This window comes from Poecilia mexicana, unplaced genomic scaffold, assembly GCF_051168715.1.
Source record: "Poecilia mexicana isolate PSO_F unplaced genomic scaffold, ASM5116871v1 scaffold_6, whole genome shotgun sequence".
Classification (NCBI taxonomy): domain Eukaryota; kingdom Metazoa; phylum Chordata; class Actinopteri; order Cyprinodontiformes; family Poeciliidae; genus Poecilia; species Poecilia mexicana.
In genome coordinates, this window is record NW_028263375.1 from 34,469,550 (window position 1) to 34,487,796 (window position 18,247).

At 42.7% G+C, this 18,247-nt stretch overlaps 1 protein-coding gene across 4 annotated transcripts in view; it reads right to left on the minus strand.

Annotated features, from left to right (window-relative positions):
• Positions 1-18,247, minus strand: part of cadps2 (Ca++-dependent secretion activator 2) — a 240,977-nt gene that overhangs the window by 104,027 nt on the left and 118,703 nt on the right. For all 4 annotated transcript variants that reach the window (XM_088006677.1, XM_088006678.1, XM_088006675.1 and 1 more), the window contains exon 13: positions 9,375-9,562. In XM_088006677.1, the coding sequence (XP_087862803.1) occupies positions 9,375-9,562 (188 nt within the window). The remainder of the gene's footprint in view (positions 1-9,374; positions 9,563-18,247) is intronic.

The following is an 18,247-nucleotide window of genomic DNA, read 5'->3' on the forward strand; positions in this document are numbered from 1 at the left end:
GTCTTTGCCTTCACTTTCATTCTCTTTCTTACAAGTCGGAATAGCTTGTTTTCGCCAAACAAACCAATCAAGCTGCTACACATTCCAGCATGACCTCAGAGTCAACCAATCAAACAAGGAGCATCTCCGACTCATCTCGTTCCTCACAACCCATCTGGCTGGCAGCAAGAGAAGAAGGGAAAAAATGTTAGTTGAATGCTTCATTAATGTTTTTAAATCCTCCGTTCCCCTCTTGCCTTCGTCTGAATAGGCACTCTGGTGAAAAAGGGAAAAAATGCAATCAGTACTCAGAGCAACCAGCCTTGACTTTCTGGGCTTTCTCTACGTGGCTGAAAGAGAAAAGCAGCCTCTCTAAACGGCACTCGCGGCTGCCGGAGGGGAGACGCACAGAGGTTGTCTTTTAATGAGTTGTTCTTATAAAAGCCTTCAGTGGTTCAGCCTCTGACCATGGCGCCTTGAGTACCAACAACAGTGCTCAGCTTCTGTTCATGTGTTCCCAACTAGCCAAAGTCGAAACTAATAGCAGGATAAAAAAAAGCAGCAGAAAGTTTGGGACACAGTCACATGAATTCAGGAGATTCTTCATCCATCCAAACATGGCAATAACACATTTAGTCTTTAGCTTTATGCTGCAGAACACAGCAGTGTTGCTGCAACATAGCCATGAAAAATTGTTTTACTTATCTATAAATGTACTTGCTGTGTTTAAATCTGATTCTGCCAAAACAATCTGTGCATCTGTCAGGAAAAATATACATTAGAGGTTTGTGATTATACATTGAATTACAAACAATGGAAATTTAGCTGAAAAGAAATCCAGATAAAATGCAAAGCTGAATAAGATTATCACTTTCAGTGGAACAGTAAAGAAACTAATATATACAGAAAGTATTTCAGCTTTGAGAACAATGATGTAATTGGCTATTCATTAAAACATATTTCTGAAATACATCTAGCAAAATGCAACAAATTAGGCCTGTAAAGCGTGTGTTTGGATGGGTGACTGTGTGAGACCACCTTCATCATTCCTCTTCATTTATTCAATAATGAGAGCAGAGATTTTTTGCACACACCTGTTAGGACATATTATAAAATCTGTTGTTCTCAAAATCTGTCAGTGCCTTACCACTCCCTGAGCATATTTAACAAGTGCTGCTTAATCCCAAGAGGATAAGTGTGAGTGTGTATTCTGGTTTTCATGTGGAAGGAGCTTTATTCGCTCTGCAATACCCACCCGTCCACCCCCACCCACCATGTGACTGACAAATAAAAACATGATAGGTGTGCAATCAGTGAGAAGAGCTTGGTAGATGTAGGTCTGACCCTGACTCCAGTCTCGGCATCGGGTCCTGGGCCCTGGGCCCTGGGTCCTGGGTCCTGGGCCCTGGGTCCTGGGCCCTGGGTCCTGGGTCCTGGGCCCTGGGTCCTGGGCCCTGGGTCCTGGGTCCTGGGTCCTGGGTCCTGGGCCCTGGGTCCGGGTCCCCAGTTAAAGCCAGCTGTCCAGTAATCCCAGTTATTCCCGTTCCTCAAATGAGGAGGCCCTGGTTCGGATGTAAAACTGAGAACTGACTGATCTGTTTTACAGCCCTCCCTCATTCTAAATCAGAACAGATTCAAAGTGATTGTTTAAGCTAATGTAGCAAAATCTGTTCAAATTGTTAAAATTCACTTTTAATGGATCCAACATCATACACCACACATCTAATGTAAATACATAACTGAACTGTGGATCCACTTTCCAAGAGGATGTTTCCCAGCATACTGTTTGCTTGGACCAGTCCTCACCCACACATGCTAACAGCCAAATGCTGCTTCATATTTATCAGTTTAGCTTGGAAAGTGATGCCAGCAACAGAAACTTCAGGGGAAAAAATGAATCATCGACCAATGATAATTTCACCGAGATTAAAAACAGAAAATGTAGACAGTTTTCATTTCTTATTTGTATTTTTCTGTTATTTTTGTTGTAAATAATAAACTACAGCAATGTTTTTTCTGACTAAATCCTCATGGAATGGAAAGCCTCATTGAGTTTTTAATGATAAGTGATTAAATGTTGTCAAGAACAAAACAAGTCAAGCAATCACATTTAAAAAAGGTTTGACAAGTCATTTTATGAAGTTTTCCAAGAAGCCATGGAAACCCAGACAAAGAAGGAATAAAAACAAAAGCTTAGAGAACCCTCCTCATCAAGGTGTGGCGGCGGCTTCTCCAACAAATTGGTTGGAAGACGAACAGTTGTCCATGAAAAAAATGAGTTCATCATGAGCTTTCAAAATGATACATGAAACTCAATTTGTGCCCCAAATGAGAAGCAGCCTTCACCTCCCAGCAATCGAATTACATCAGAAAATAAATATCTGAGGGAGCCGGCTGGCAGAAAGCCAGAGGCAGAGCGGCCGGAGCTCAGAGGAACACGGCACAGTGCAGTGTTTGGTTTGTTAGCTCTCACGGCAGAGTGGGGAGCGACAGCTTGTTGAGGATCAGACACATTGTTGCTGCTAAATGAAGCGATCATGTTGTAGGCGAGGCTGCTGTCAGCAAGCAGCTCGGGGGACTCTGGGTGGGGGCTGGGGGGCTGTCAGCCTGACAGTCAGCATCTATGCAGACTTCTGCTGGTGTGTTTACATTGGGTGCTGCTGGAGTGTAAATGATAAGAACCGTTTCCTCCTGCGGGTTCCATCAAACCCTTTGGCTGTTTGTTGCAGATGGCAGCTGATTGGAGCCATCAGCAGCGAGGCTCGGTGTATGCTGTGGCACAGTGCTGGGTGTGGATGCCACTTCACCTTAGGAGGTGCAGAAAGGAGGAGAAGCTGAGTGGCAGGTGATCTTATGTGTCACTTTCCTCCTCCCAATCACCTCTGTGGATGCAGCGGGTTGATGTGTGCAGGGCTGGGGGAGGTTAAACCCCTGTCACATCCTGTGTCTGTGTGCTGTGGACGGTCCAGAAAACAGAAGATCTGACTTGACATGTGAGAGGGAGGAGAGCAGCTTCTCCTGGCTCCTGTAATGCTCCTTTAACCCTGGTTCCAGTTCAAATGCAGCCACCTCATCAAACCTCCACCCTGCAGAACGCTCACTCCACACATCACATCCAGCTGATCAGCTCCAAACTCTTCATGCTTTCAAACAACAACCTTTAATAAACTAATATTTATCAGTGGAGTCTCCCTTCAGACAACCAAGAAGCGTGACAGTTGTGTCTAATGGTAAGTAATAAAATAACCATCTCCACCACCTCCGTCCAAAAACAAACCCTGATGCTGACCAAACGACAAAACAGTAAAAACAAGTTAAATAAAAAAAACACTTCCTGTAGTAACTAGCTGATACAGGAAATAAGTGCATAAATACATAAATGAAGGAACAAAATGAAGTGCAAACACAAATGTGTTATGACCTTTTGCTTAATAAGGACAACATTAAAGCAGAAGGCCTACAAAAAGGCATTTCCGGTATGGGTTCCATCACAGAGATCATGACAGTAAAGTTTCTGTCTTTTTGATTTGTTCATAAAACGAGATTTAAAAGAATGAGTAAAGAACATAGAACTAGTTCTGCGCACTGTGAAATAAAACCTTTCAGTCGTCCCAAACTGAGGAACAAAAGGAACAAATGATTACAGAAAAAGGTCATCAGAGAAATTTGTATAGTTTTCATTTGGATTTTCAATTTTGGAAGCAGGTTGTTGAGCAACAGTCTGTGGTGTGAACGTTGAATGTAAGTAAGTAAAGTATGTTGTCTTAGTCTAGTTACTGTAACTTCTGGATTATTAAGCACACCTGAACATAAGCCACACCCACTAACTTTGAGAAAAAACAAACATATCGGCCTCCCTGATCATTCATGGAACGTCTTTGGAAATGTGGCCAGTTTATGCTGACATTAGCATTGGGAACATGTATGCTGCTGCTACACTCTTAGCATTCACAGTGGTGGTTCTGTTGGATCTTTGACACTGTTGACAATGACATATTACTGAAACAGCAGTAATATGTCAATATTGGATAGGACTTTCCGGCCCTAGACCCAACATCTAGGGATTTCTTTGTTTCAATAGGTAACTTCTCATTGAAGCATAGAGAAGTCACATGTGGGGTACCTCAAAGTTCAATCCTAGGACCCCTCTTATTCAATATCTGTATGCTCCCACTGGCTCAGGTTATAACAGGAGATAAGATTAGTTACCATAATTATGCAAATGATACACATCTCTACATTACCATGTCAACAGGTGACTCTGAACCCATTCAAGTGCTGAACAGATAACTGTGTGGATGTGCCAAAACTTTCTCCAGCTGAACAGAAACAAAACTGATATGACTATCTTTGGACCTAAACAGGAACCATCTAGAGTCAACACACAGCTTCAGTTATTACAGCTGAGAAATAGAGAACAACAAATCTCGGTGTGGAGGTGGACTCAAATCTGAACGTTCAGAGTCACATAAAGACAGTTACAAAGTTGGCCTTCTATGGCCAGAGGAACATTTCCAGATTTAAATCACCAATATCTCAGCAAGATTGAGAGAAACTCAGCCATGTGCTTATCTTAAGTCTGATTGATTTCTGCAGCAGTGTCTCACAGATCTGCCTAAAAAAGTCAATCCTCCAGCTGCAGCTGATCCCAAACGCTGCTGCTAGTGTTCTGACTAAAACCAGGAAGAGAGAGCACATCAGCCAGTTCTAAAGTCCTTCCACACTGAGAGAATAGACTTTAAAATACTGCTGTTAGTTTATAAGTCACTGAACAGCTTAGAACCACAATGCATTAAAATCTGCTGTGGTTAGACCAACCTTCCAGACCTCTCAGGTTTTCTGGTTCTGGTTCTGCTCTGCATCCCCAGAACCAGAAACAAACATTGAGAAGCAGCATTCAGCTTCTATGCATCACAAATCTGGATCAAACTTCCAGAAAATTGCAAAACAGTTGAAACACTAATATTCTTTAAATCTAGACTAAAAACCCACCTGGTTTTCTGTTGGACCATAATAAATGAAACATTATTATGTGTAATGATGCCACTAGGAAAAATGTAATGTTTCAATTGTTGATTTTTGTTTTTATCAAGCAAAACACTTTGAACTGTCTAGTTGCTGAAATATGCTATACAAATAAACTTGATGAAACTTGATGATCCCACTCTGCTGTGTCTGATGGATGTGTGTCCCTCCATGAAGCTGCTGCTGACCTGCAGAACTCTCTCAGTTCCATTCTGCTGCATCCTTAAAGAAGGCAGGAGCTTTAAAGCAGTCCTTCCTGCCAGCAGACTCACTGTTCTACTAGATCTTGTTGAAACGTTTACTACAAACAGTAGACATGAAGCAAATGTTGCCACTTCACCTCGTCCTCCTCTGGACTCAGGACCTGAGCCACGGAACCAGCAGGAAAGAGTTTCCTTCACACAGGAAGGCTTTTTTATTATTTACAGGAATTTCTAACAAATAAGCCATAGCACTGTGTGTGTGCTGGGCTTCATGTGAGTCAGATTTGCTGTTTATGTGGGTGAGGAACTGAGCGTCAGGAGCCACATTGCGGGTTCTGTGGGCCATGTCCACGACATGCATGTGGCCTGCATTTGTGTGGGCCGGGCGCATTGTGCTGGCTTTGTGCACCGCCAGCATGAGGCGATCTGGGGATGTGGCTGTGTTTGTGCGAGCCAGATGCAGTGAGGGTTTTTGTGCATCCCTGGTCTCACACACTCTTCCTCAGTCTCTCTATGGTTGTCGCTCTCAATAACACTTTGATCTATCTCTTCGTCACACAGCAGCCCACCTTTTCTTGGTAAGAAGTCGGATATTCACCGCACTGCAGTCTTCAAAGTATCTGAAGAAAGTAGCAGCTTATAGTATGGAAATTACAGAAGTTGAACAGGACTGTCCCACTGGTACCAGTTTTTACATGTGTCCTGATACATTACGGAGAAAGTTTAGCACCATCTGGACTTTCAACCCAATCAACTACTGGTTAGTAAACTGACCAGTGAAGATGGAGCTAAATTTTGGTCATTTAAATAACTGTTAGGGGCATCAGTGTATCGGTAGCTATAACTGTAATCTACTTGCTAAATATAGCCTAACTTCTTAAATGAGACTAAATTTCTCCTCGGTTCAGAACCAGTGAGCTGCACTGTTGTCACTATTAAAACTGTAAAAAGGTTTTTGTATCTACACTGATGTGAATATTACTTACTACAAAGCTAATTGAAATTATTAACAATTAATCATGATGGCTACTAAGTTTTGGAACCAAACAGAAATTACACACAAGTTAAGTACAGTATAATATTGCCTGAATGCATTTGACAAGTTTTCTTCAGTGGTTCATTCTGTTTCTCCTCTCTAAAGAACCCTCCAGGGAGTTTTGCATTTCTACAATTAATTCTTTTTTCTTGCCACCATTTCGCCTGCCAGCAATCCAAAATCTCTTTGCCCCCCTTCTACACCCACTCAGGCGAGTCCTGAATGAACATTTATTCAAATTAGAGCTCCGACTGACAAAAAGCCAGTTCCAGTAATCCCTCCCGCCCCGCGTCGGGTAATATCTGATGATTAACTGAAGAAGCTAATCATTACACTTTCTAATTGACTAAATGAGTCAACAAAGAGAGAAAGCACAGATATCAGTAATTACCTGCTTGTTAAGAGCAGAGGGGGGCAGGAAGCGAAGAGGAGATTCAAGCAGAAGAAATGATGTTAAACAATGTGAAAAGCAACCAGTGTAACTTTGTACTGGGCTCTTTGTTAATATTAGAGCTACCATGCACGTTTTAAAAGTAAAGTTCTTCTAAGAACTGATTTTATTCATTACTGCGGCTTATGTTGTATTTTGCCATCATATAAACAGAAGTCTAAAGTCAGGCTGTGCTCACATGCTGGCTGTAAAATGACAGTATTTTGGGAACAGTTCAACGTTCAAAACACATCATCACTGTTTAGACGACTGCCAAGACACCTGTAGTTGTCATGCCAGGGCACTAGATGGCACTGTGGTTTTAGTATGTCGTCAAATCACTTTGACCTCACAGGTCACTGTGGTATCTGTATTAAACACAAAGTTCATCTCTATGACACACGTATAATCCGTATGAGAGGATGAGTCAAACTGAACGAGTCAAGCAGCTCATAATGCAGTCCATGATTGGTTTTGTTGTTGTCTGCCCATGAATGCGTTGAGCAAACTCTGCAGCCTTGAGTCCTGTAGATGTGTGCTTTCACACCTGCGGAGTACATCGCACCTCTACCAGGGACATTCCATACAGAAAAGATCTACTCTGAGACCTGGAGGGTAAAAGAGAGGCTGGATCTCAACTCAGACGTTGCGGTTTCACTGAAAACCTGCTCCATGTTAACAGGGCCTAATTAACTTTATTGGTGAACCAATAAAGTTCCTGTGAGCAATTGGTGAAATTACATCATAGCTTTGAATGCAAACCACACATGACATCAGAACTGTGGGGACTTTAATTTAAACACAGACTTGTAGTCCAATTCACAGCAAAGAATTTTTTTTTAAGTTTTAGACTTAAATAAGGTCTTGATTAGTAGAATCTCAGCTACTTAACTTGATTTCAGTCCAGTTCAAAACTATATGTTACTTTATATTCAATATGCAGGTTTTCAGTGTTACCCAAACTTCCCTCACTTGGATGGAAACGTGCTACTGTAAAACCTCCCTACAGCACCTTTGCATTTTGACTGAACAATAAGGCTGCATGTTATAGGGCAACATAAAATATGTGATCAAGTTGATGAATGTCATGGTGACACTTTGACTTCTGATAAACATACAGCTAAAAAAGTCCTAAAATCTTATTATGTATTTTTATGTGTTGAACGTAAAAGAGAGAGGGTTAGGGTTAGAGATGACAGATAAGCCAAAATAAAAACTCATGATATATGCAGTGATGGGCGGAGAACCCAAGTAAGAGTAGCACTACTTCAATATATTTTTATTCAAGTAAAAGTAAAAAGTAGCCATCCAAGAATAACTCAAAAGAAAAACATATTTGGTAAAAGGTTTACTCAAATACTGAGGAACTGATCAATCATTCAATATGTAAAAATTACAGTATAAAGTAAAGTGGAAATTTTGGTATGTTAAGGATCAAAATGACAATAATTCATATAACAAAAAAATAGTCAGGCAAAATATTTTTTTTTCCAAATCAGTTTCTTTCAACATAAAACTTATGAAATTTTAACAAAAACTGCAGGTGTGTGTCTGTCATGAGTTGAGGTGGAGGCAGCGAGAGTGAACGCAGGCAGGACCCAGATTGAGAGGTGATGATGATGATTGGTTTAATAGACAGCAGCTCAAAACAGTCCAGTTCAGGCGGCACAGCAGAGAACATAAGCAAAGCTAAAACCGGTAGCAACAGAAACAAAGGACTGATCACAGAGCTAAACCCACCAGGACCACACAGTCCTACTGGAGGGCTAACAGACTGACAAAGACGAGGACTCGACAAGAGACAAAGACAACAGGTGGGCTTAAATACACAGGGAGGGTAATCAGGTAACTAGACACACCTGGGGACAATCAACAGGGAAGACAGGACAGGAACAGGACTAAACCCAGAAAACAGAACATAACTGTGTCTAGTGAATTTTTGGTTAAAACATGTTTGTTCTTCATTCAGTGGGTAGAGAATCCAGAAATTTTACTCATGTAAGAATAGATAGTTACTCAAGTAAAAGTAGAAAGTGAAGCGTAGTAAAAATCCTCCTAAAAGTACATTTTTCTAAAACATTACTCAAGTAAATGTAATTGAGTAAATATAACTAGTTTCGACCAAATTCTTGATATAAGAATAGATCTGATTTTTTGGTCCTAATGCTTCCATAAAAAACTTCAACCAACATAATGTGACAATAATAATAATTGTCTTTATTGTCATGTTAATGGCATGAAGAGCCTGAATGAATGGTACTTATAATTAGCTAATCTACATTGCAGTCCAAGTTGTGGTGTTAATGTTGTCACATTGAACTCAGCACTTTTCCTTTTGAACAAAGATGTCACCTTGTGACATCAGTAGTTACTGACCTCAGGCAAACAGTCCTCAGTATGAATAATCAACTTGTACTTAACTAACCACAATCATTTTCTAACACCCATTAGATAGAAGTGAAATGTTGAGAGAAACCAAAGAGTGGAGCTTTGAAGAACCTCACATATGATCATTACTTGCTCAGTTTTTTTTTTCTTAACCAACTCAAAGTAGCCCTGGGCCATCCAGCAAAAACTGAAAACATTAGGACAGCAGCAGGACGTCCCACATACTTGGGGTAGCTAGGAATCAAATGTTTGTCTCTGATGTGGTAGACAACACCCTGACCAAAGTTATTTCATCATGATAATGCTTGTTTACCTGTTTCCATGGATATGTGAGGCACAGAAAGCATAGCTGTAATGCAGCAGCATGGGGTCAACCAGCACGCTGTTCTCGGCGTAGTCCATGAGATCCTTCAGGTAGCTCAGGTGGCGGTGGCAACCTCGAACCCCGTACCGAGCGCAGTACTCATCCAGGACAAACACCTGGCCGGGACTGAACCAGCCCTGAGGACAAGCATGACAATTAACCTGCTGCTACATAAACTACCATAAATATTTGGACAGAGTTCTGTATATTACCACAATGGATTTGAAATAAAGCAACTCAGATGCAGCTGAACTGCAGACCTTCAGCTTTGATTCAGTGGGTTGAACTAAAAGATTGCACAATATATGAGGAAATATAGTACAGAGTTAAAAGACAAAATTAAATAAATACATCCTTAGATCTTTGATTAAATATGCAAATAAATAAATAATTGTTTAATTTGTTTAGCAAACAATGTATTAAATATCTCATTAAATCATTAAAATGCAAACTTAAACAAGTCAATGCAGATAATTAAATAAATGTAGATTCATTGTTCCCGTTCCTGCAGCATCATTATGAAATCATTTTATCAGTCAAAACCAGAGATCAAAGCCAATGGGCGGGGCTTACACTGATCAATTGAACTCCAATAATATAGCCTCTTTTTGAAAACCATGTAGTGGAGGATGTGCAGTTGTCCTACGAGCTGGTTGGAGAGAAAACTTTTGACGCCCTGAGATGAAGTGATTGTGTTGAAAAACATTTAGTTCCTCACATTTTTATGCAAGTTTTAGTTCAACCTACTGAGTTAAAGCTGGAAGTCTGCACTTAATCTGAATTATATCATTTAAAATGTATTGTACATAACCAAAATGTGAAAAAAGTTGACTCTGTCCAAATACTAATGGACAGAGTCAACTAGTATATGGACTGTAGACAGAAAAAAACCTCTTAGATTATGAAACAAATAAGATGGATCAAGGTTTAAGAGGTTGACGTAACAGTTTCTCTATAGGTTTATGAAGAATATGTAATGTGTCAGGTTGAAAGGTGTGGAACAATTTGAAGATCCTGAGATTTACATTAGTTCATTTATCTGGTGTGTAATCACTAAATTAGGCATGAAGCTTGCAACACTAATTAAGATTCTGCACTGAAAAACATTAACAAATTAGCACCTCCACTGAGCTGGTTCCACACACACACACACACACACACACACACACACACACACACACACATGTTTGTTTTGCTATCTTTGTGGGGACTTTCCATTGACTTCCATTCATTTCTACAGCCTAAACCTGACCTTTACCCTTTTCCTAACCCTAACCATCACATACCTAACCCTAACCCTAACCAACCAAAACTCAATTCATACCTTAGCCCTAAATCTGACCCCTGACCCAAAAACAGCGATTGGTCCCCACAACGTAGTATATGTCAGAAAAATCGTCCCCACAAGGTATTACAAACAAACGCGCACGCACGCACACACACACACGCACACACACACACACACACGCACACGCACACACACACACACAGTGAGCTCCCTCTGGCTGACAGCCGCAGCTCAGTGCCAAGCGACCGGTGACCCAGGAAGGAAGATGAGCAGCAGAGAAACTGTTTCACCTTCAGAACAGTTGGTTCCTTCTGAAGACCAAAACTCAACCAGACATTACAATATTAAGACACATCCTGAAAGCTAAAAAGAAATATCTATGTTCATATTGTCAGTCGGTTTTCATACATGTTCTTTTGGATGATAAAACCTTCATGGGAAACTTGGCAGGTAATCTGCTTAGTCTGCAGACGCTGAGAACACACACCTACACACACACATATCAGCACAGAATCATTCACATCTCTGGTAGATTTACATTTACTTATTACTGTTAGAACAAGTTGGGCTCTGATTGTCTTCCAGGAGATAACAGAGGGGAGGTCATTCAAAAAATAAATATTTATTTACACTTTATTATAAAATAACTTGCTGAAAATGACTTTCTTCCTACTCAATCATCAACAGAAAGGCCTTATTTGGAATTAGAGCAAACAAAGCGGTCTTATAATTGCTGAGCAGCTTTTGTCATGTTTCCATTCAGACTAATCATATCTACCCCGATTTTTCACAACCAATTCACCAAAATGACAAAAACAGGTCTGGTGTTGGCAGAGACCAGGGATCTGTCGAGCCTCTCTGGACTGACCACCCAAAGCTTTGGTAAAGAGTGACACTGAAATAAAGATCAGCGTTCTTTTGCTATGGAACATATTAAACACCTTTTATATGAAAAAGCAATCTGCACAAGAAGAGAAGGAAATGCACTAGGCTGCAGAACACACATCATAACCAGAACACTGGCATAGCAAGGAAAATGTTGAGAAATGCAATAATACAAACAGCTTTACAACATTAGCTTCAAGTACATTGAAAATAAAAGTTACAAAAATGACAAAAATTTGAAAAAAAGTTATTTTTAGAAAATATATTTATGGTGTCATTGCCAGGCTGCTTCCTATTGGGTTTAAATGTATCAGAATCCTCCTCTGTAGACCTTTTATTGACCCTCCTCCCTTCATCACTTTACTTAAGTTTCTTTCTTGATTTTTCTCTCTGGGCATGAGCTATTAATATCACACCACAGAGAGAGAAGGGGGCTCACTGATGGGCGTGAAGCGACAAGATGTTCCTCTGTGACAAACAGATGGCGCACTCCAGTCTTGGCTCTGACCGCTCAATTAGCAGCTAACAAGCAGACTGCCTCGTTAGGTTTCCATCAGCCATGGCTGTGCGTCTCTGTGTCGGAGCAACAGCGTCTGCCGCCCCCCTCTGAGGGACGGCTCAACCCAAGATCAGTCCAAGCAGTTGCAGCTCTGAAACTACAAACACCTTTGCCTGTTTTCTTTTATCTATTCTTCTTTTTTTGGTTTGTGACTCAAAGATCATTTCAGATCGTTTCTCTCATAATCGCTGAACCAAAATATTGTCTCAAATCACAACTCTGCGAATGAATGCAGGAATAAAAATAAATTAAAATAACAATACTGTTCCTGTAGAGTCCTGTTGACTCTGGTAATAGTGTGGAACAGAGCCATTCAATAATTTACCAGAATGGAACCAGACGTGAAAGCAAATGGAGGAATAAACCTGAGTAGACATCCAGAGAGCAACCAGTCAGAGATCAATCTAACCAAAAGCATGAGAACTGAAGCTGCTCTCCATCACGGCCACAGCAGATCCTTTGGCTCAGCTGTGTTAGAATGAAATGACTGCAGACGACTTGACTGAATTTGGTCAAATAGTTTTAAAGTAAACTGCCTTGAGGTGACTTTGAAAAAACAGATCTGATTTCTGTGCAATTATGTGAACATGGAAAACAAAATTATTAATATAAAGACAAAATATTTGGTCTATGAACCCAGAACGTCAGCATCCAGTTGCGACTGGTTTTCTAAGCAAAAGCTGTCCTCTGGGGGTCTGGGTTCCACCTTCACAGCAGCTTTAAATTGAGCTGTAGTACAAGTGTGGAGTCAGAAAACACCACTGTAGGATTTACACCTCTTTAAAGTTTTTTATTCATCTTTCATCCTGTCACAACCACAATTTTACATGTAGTCATATGTGGTGTCTTTCCTAATAAGAAACTTAATAATTTCAAATTTAAAGGACTAACATGATTTTACAATATTTTTCACAATCAAGTTTCTATGTTGCAGTTGCTGCGCTAGACTTTTTGTTGTCTGTCATTTTGACTGACTGGGTAAAAAAAAATCTCATCATAATCTAATTTAAACTTTTAAAGTGACAATGATAACATTTTGGACTTGCATTTTTATTAAAAGCCCAGTCTCACATGAGCAACTTAGGCGTAAATCCCGGGAGGGTGGCGGGGGGGAGGGGGGGGGGTCCATCAGGTAATTGTGATCTTTGTTTTTGTCAAGAAGTGGGGGTGTTGGTGGTGAGGAGAGACGCTGAGACCCAGGTTATGGTGATGATGAAGATAATGCTTGGAGTAGTCCAGGTACAGGCAGCACGGCAAACAGACTAGCGCTCAGCTAAGATGCCGGTAGCAACAGATTAACGGAACTAACATGCAAGCAAAACACAATCTAGGACTAGCAGTACGACCGGAGAGCAATACAGCGTGTGACCAACAAAGACAAACAAAGACAAGGATCCGACGAGGAACACAGACAACAGGTGGGTTTAAATACACACGGGGTAATCAGGGGAATGAGACACACCTGGGGAGCAATCAACAGGGAGGACAGGACAGAGACTCACAGGAACACAGGACTGAACACAGAGAACTCAAAAATAAACATACAGAAACACGGAACATAACAGTACCCCCTCCTCAAGGGGCGGCTGCCAGACGCCCAACAGAAAAAGTCCAAACACAAAACCAAAAACAACCCAACAGGGCGGGTGGAGGGGCGACGGAAGGAGGGTCAGTCCAGAACAGGGAAAACCAGTCCGGGGGCCGCCCACGGCACCAGAGGCGGAGCCTGGACCGCGGTGGGCGGCGTCTCCGGCGCAGGAAACGGAGACGTAGAGGCGGGTCCGGCGGTCTCCTCCGCCGGCACAGGAAACGTAGAGGCGGGTCCGGCGGTCTCCTCCGCCGGCACAGGAAGCGAGTAGAGGCGGGTCCGGCGGTCTCCTCCGCCGGCACAGGAAGCGAGCAGACCCTGGAGCGCCGGCAGGACGGCCGGCAGAGGGCCCTGGAGCGCCGGCAGGACGGCCGGCAGAGGGCCCTGGAGCGCCGGCAGGACGGCCGGCAGAGGGCCCTGGAGCGCCGGCAGGACGGCCGGCAGAGGGCCCTGGAGCGCCGGCAGGACGGCCGGCAGAGGGCCCTGGAGCGCCGGCAGGACGGCCGGCAGAGGGCCCTGGAGCGCCGGCAGGACGGCCGGCAGAGGGCCCTGGAGCGCCGGCAGCACGGCCGGCAGAGGGCCCTGGAGCGCCGGCAGCGGGCTCGGGGAGCTCGGGGACAGGCGGCTGCTCGTCAGCAGCGGGCTCGAGGAACTCGGGAACGGGCGGCTGCTCGTCAGCAGCGGGCTCGGGGAACTCGGGAACGGACGGCTGCTCGTCAGCAGCGGGCTCGGGGAACTCGGGAACGGACGGCTGCTCGTCAGCAGCGGGCTCGGGGAACTCGGGAACGGACGGCTGCTCGTCAGCAGCGGGCTCGGGGAACTCGGGAACGGACGGCTGCTCGTCAGCAGCGGGCTCGGGGAACTCGGGAACGGACGGCTGCTCGTCAGCAGCGGGCTCGGAGAACTCGGGAACGGACGGCTGCTCGTCAGCAGCGGGCTCGGGGAACTCGGGAACGGACGGCTGCTCGTCAGCAGCGGGCTCGGGGGTCTGCTTCCATGCAGCGGGCTCAGGAGACTTTGGGGCGGCCCACGCCACTAGCCGTGCCGCCTGCCGCCCGGGCGCCAGCCTGGCTGCTTGGAACCCCACTGCCAGGGGAACTGTGGCGACAGGAGACGGGCTGATGGCGGCGGCTGGAGAGGAGGCAGGAACTGGTTGAGGTGATGGGCAGATAGTGGTGGCTGGAGTGGATGCCTGGACTGACGGAGGTGGCATGAACGGCGGGGGTGACGGAGCTCTGACAGGTGAGGTGAATATTTTCTTGATGAGGAATTCTTCATGCATTTCTTGAATTAAATCCAGCATGAACGGATCAGCGTGAAACATACTAGACAGGTAACTGAAGTCCTCCTCGAACTCGATGTTATAGATGTCCTTTGATTTGAGGAATGGGTAAACGGGTGGAGCTGTGGCGGTGGTTGCTGGGTCCATGTTGGCGTTCCTCACCGGTCTTGGTCGGGTCCTTCTGTCAAGAAGTGGGGGTGTTGGTGGTGAGGAGAGACGCTGAGACCCAGGTTATGGTGATGATGAAAATTTATTGAAGATAACGCTTGGAGTAATCCAGGTACAGGCAGCACGGCAAACAGACTAGCGCTCAGCTAAGATGCCGGTAGCAACAGATTAACGGAACTAACATGCAAGCAAAACACAATCCAGGACTAGCAGTACGACCGGAGAGCAATACAGCGTGTGACCAACAAAGACAAGGACCCGACGAGGAACACAGACAACAGGTGGGTTTAAATACACATGGGGTAATCAGGGGAATGAGACACACCTGGGGAGCAATCAACGGGGAGGACAGGACAGAGACTCACAGGAACACAGGACTGAACACAGAAAACTCAAAAATAAACATACAGAAACACGGAACATAACAGTTTTCAAGAAGAGACAGTAAAACATGTTTTATTGTTATGTCCAAAGTACTCTGAGGAGAGAAGGAAATTAGAATATAGACTTCTAAAGAATAAGTTACAGTTAAAAATACCAGATATTTTCGGATATTCCTCTTCCTCTGAATATTTGTTATTTAATAAAATTTCTTAAGAAAATTAAACTGATAGAAAGGATTTAGTGTTTCTTTTTGTTTTGTTTTGTTTTTAGGTGTGTTCGATCCACACTCCATACCAGTAGGTGGCAGTAATGCACACCATTAAGTTGCTTGCCAACCGCCTTTAAAAACAAAAAGAAGAAGAAGAAGCAGCTGTTAGCTGTTGCTCTGCAGCACAAACATAAAACCCTCCAGTAAGTAAATACTTAAAAGACATGTAACACCTTTTATTTACTTTCACTGAACACATCACAATAAAGATCAGACTGCAGTTTATTTTCTTACTTTGACTGAATCATGATAAGCTGCCTCATTAGCAAAACTGCTACACTGCTTTCATAGACTTAAGCTTTCTTGTCAAAGGTAGCAAATATCTCATTCATATTTAACTCTTTAACTTTTAGTTAATTAGAAGAGTTTGAAACAGGAGGAGGGGCTGAGCAAGTGGACCAGCTCAGAGTGTGGGAGCCGAGAACAGAAGAGAGAACAGATAGAAAAAAACTAAAATGTTATGCCTTTATTTCTCACTGCCTTCAATGTAAAGCCTTTAAAACCACAAAATAAAATCTGGATATTTTTCTATGTAAACCCTTGTGCTTTAAATGTAATGGTTAAGTTATAATACCCCCCAGATATTCATTTCTATCTACCTGTTGGTTCTCCGTCACCCAGGACATGACAAACCTAAAAATAGGCTTGAAAATAAAGCAACTTAACAAGTTATAATTTAAATAGACCATAACTTGTATTGGGAGCCATTTCAATAAATCAATGTTTATAAGGAATTTTATTAAGAGCAGTTACTCATTAAAGCTTTTTTATTTAGAACCTTAACATTTTGTAAAGGTGTAGCAGATCAGTGAGACTGAAGAAAACTTGTATAGAAGCAACATTTGAGTTTTAATTTTATTTCTCAATAAGTTGCTTACTGAGAAAAACACGTTTGATGTGGATTACTAGTCATTTTTGGTCCTGCTGCTTGAATGTGGTTTAAAAACTCTTTAAACCACATTTTATGTTACATTTCAATGTAACTTTGCCGACCCCCCAAAATTGGTCTTAAGAAACTTTCCTGTTTTTTTTTTTCAAGGTTTTATTGGCTCTACTGGCCTTTATTTGATAGTTAATTGACAGGAAAGTGGGTAATGAGAGAAGGGGGAAGACATGCAGCAAAGGTCGCCAGCCGGGAATCGAACCTGCGACAGCTGCGTCGAGGACTAAGGCCTCCAATGTGGGTTGTGCTGAACCCCTGTGTCACCACAGCACACCCCAAAATTTTCCTGTTTGTGGTCCCCCCCAATCATGAGATGGGATCTACACCCTTGAGCAATGAAATGTCTCCAGGGAATTTGCTGCAGAGGCTCTGAGGTTTTGAACATTTGCGTCACACAGACTCAGACTCGTGGTTCTACAAGGTGGACTGACAGGGTGGAGCAGCTGGAGACCTAGCAGGACACAGACATCCACCTGGATTGACAGCACGATTTCTTCCTGGAGGAGGCCATGAGCTGACATAATGCTGCCATTAACTAATTGTTCTCTCGCTCCTGTTATCTTTTTATGTTGATGAACATCAAAAGTAATCCTGCATCAGTTTATCTGTTTCTTCTTGTACATTCTGCTCTATCTTCTCAAACTCCCAGTCAGTTGTGGCACATGGCCACTTCTACTGATCCAGGCTCTGGTTCTCCTGGAGGTTTCTTCCAGCAGAACCTATAAATTTCTGCTGGAAATTTATAGGTGCGTCGTTGATGTAAAGTCAACAACGCAACGCGAGTGATTGTCAACTATGTGCTGGTCAAGGAGGAGCGAATTCTGCAAGTCAATGACTTGATGCTCTGCTGGGTTTCCTTAGAAGCTTTTTAAGCTACTTTGAATAATAAACTGAGCTTAATTTACTGTTTGATAAGTAGGATCAATTGGAAAGTATGTGTGACTGGATTAAATTGTACTTTTTTGTAAAGTGGCTTGAGACAGCATTTGAATTGGTGCTACATAAACAAACTGAGTTGCAATGAAACATTTTCAGATGTCCTCCATGCAGTCTGACTGACCTAGAACTATTTTCCAATAAATACTGAGCAAAAATGGGGATCTGTAGGTGTACATAGCTGGTAGAGACACACTAGCAACCTGCTGCTAACCCTCCAGTAGCAGGTGGTTCTACATATTGGCTCAGGTGGGCTGAATACAAATATACCCCACACTTAAGATATTTTCATTATAAATAATAAAAACAAAACCTTGTAGACTTTTCTTTCACTATTACAAATAGCTTTGTGTTATCACATAATATCCCTACTAAATACATTAATGGTTGCAATGTGACAACATGAAGTGTAAAACTGAATATTAATACTAATAAAGTTCAAGTCATATAGAAACAAGATGCAGGTTGTTTATTAAAGCACACTAGATGGATCTGTGTGTTTCACATGCATGTGGTGATGG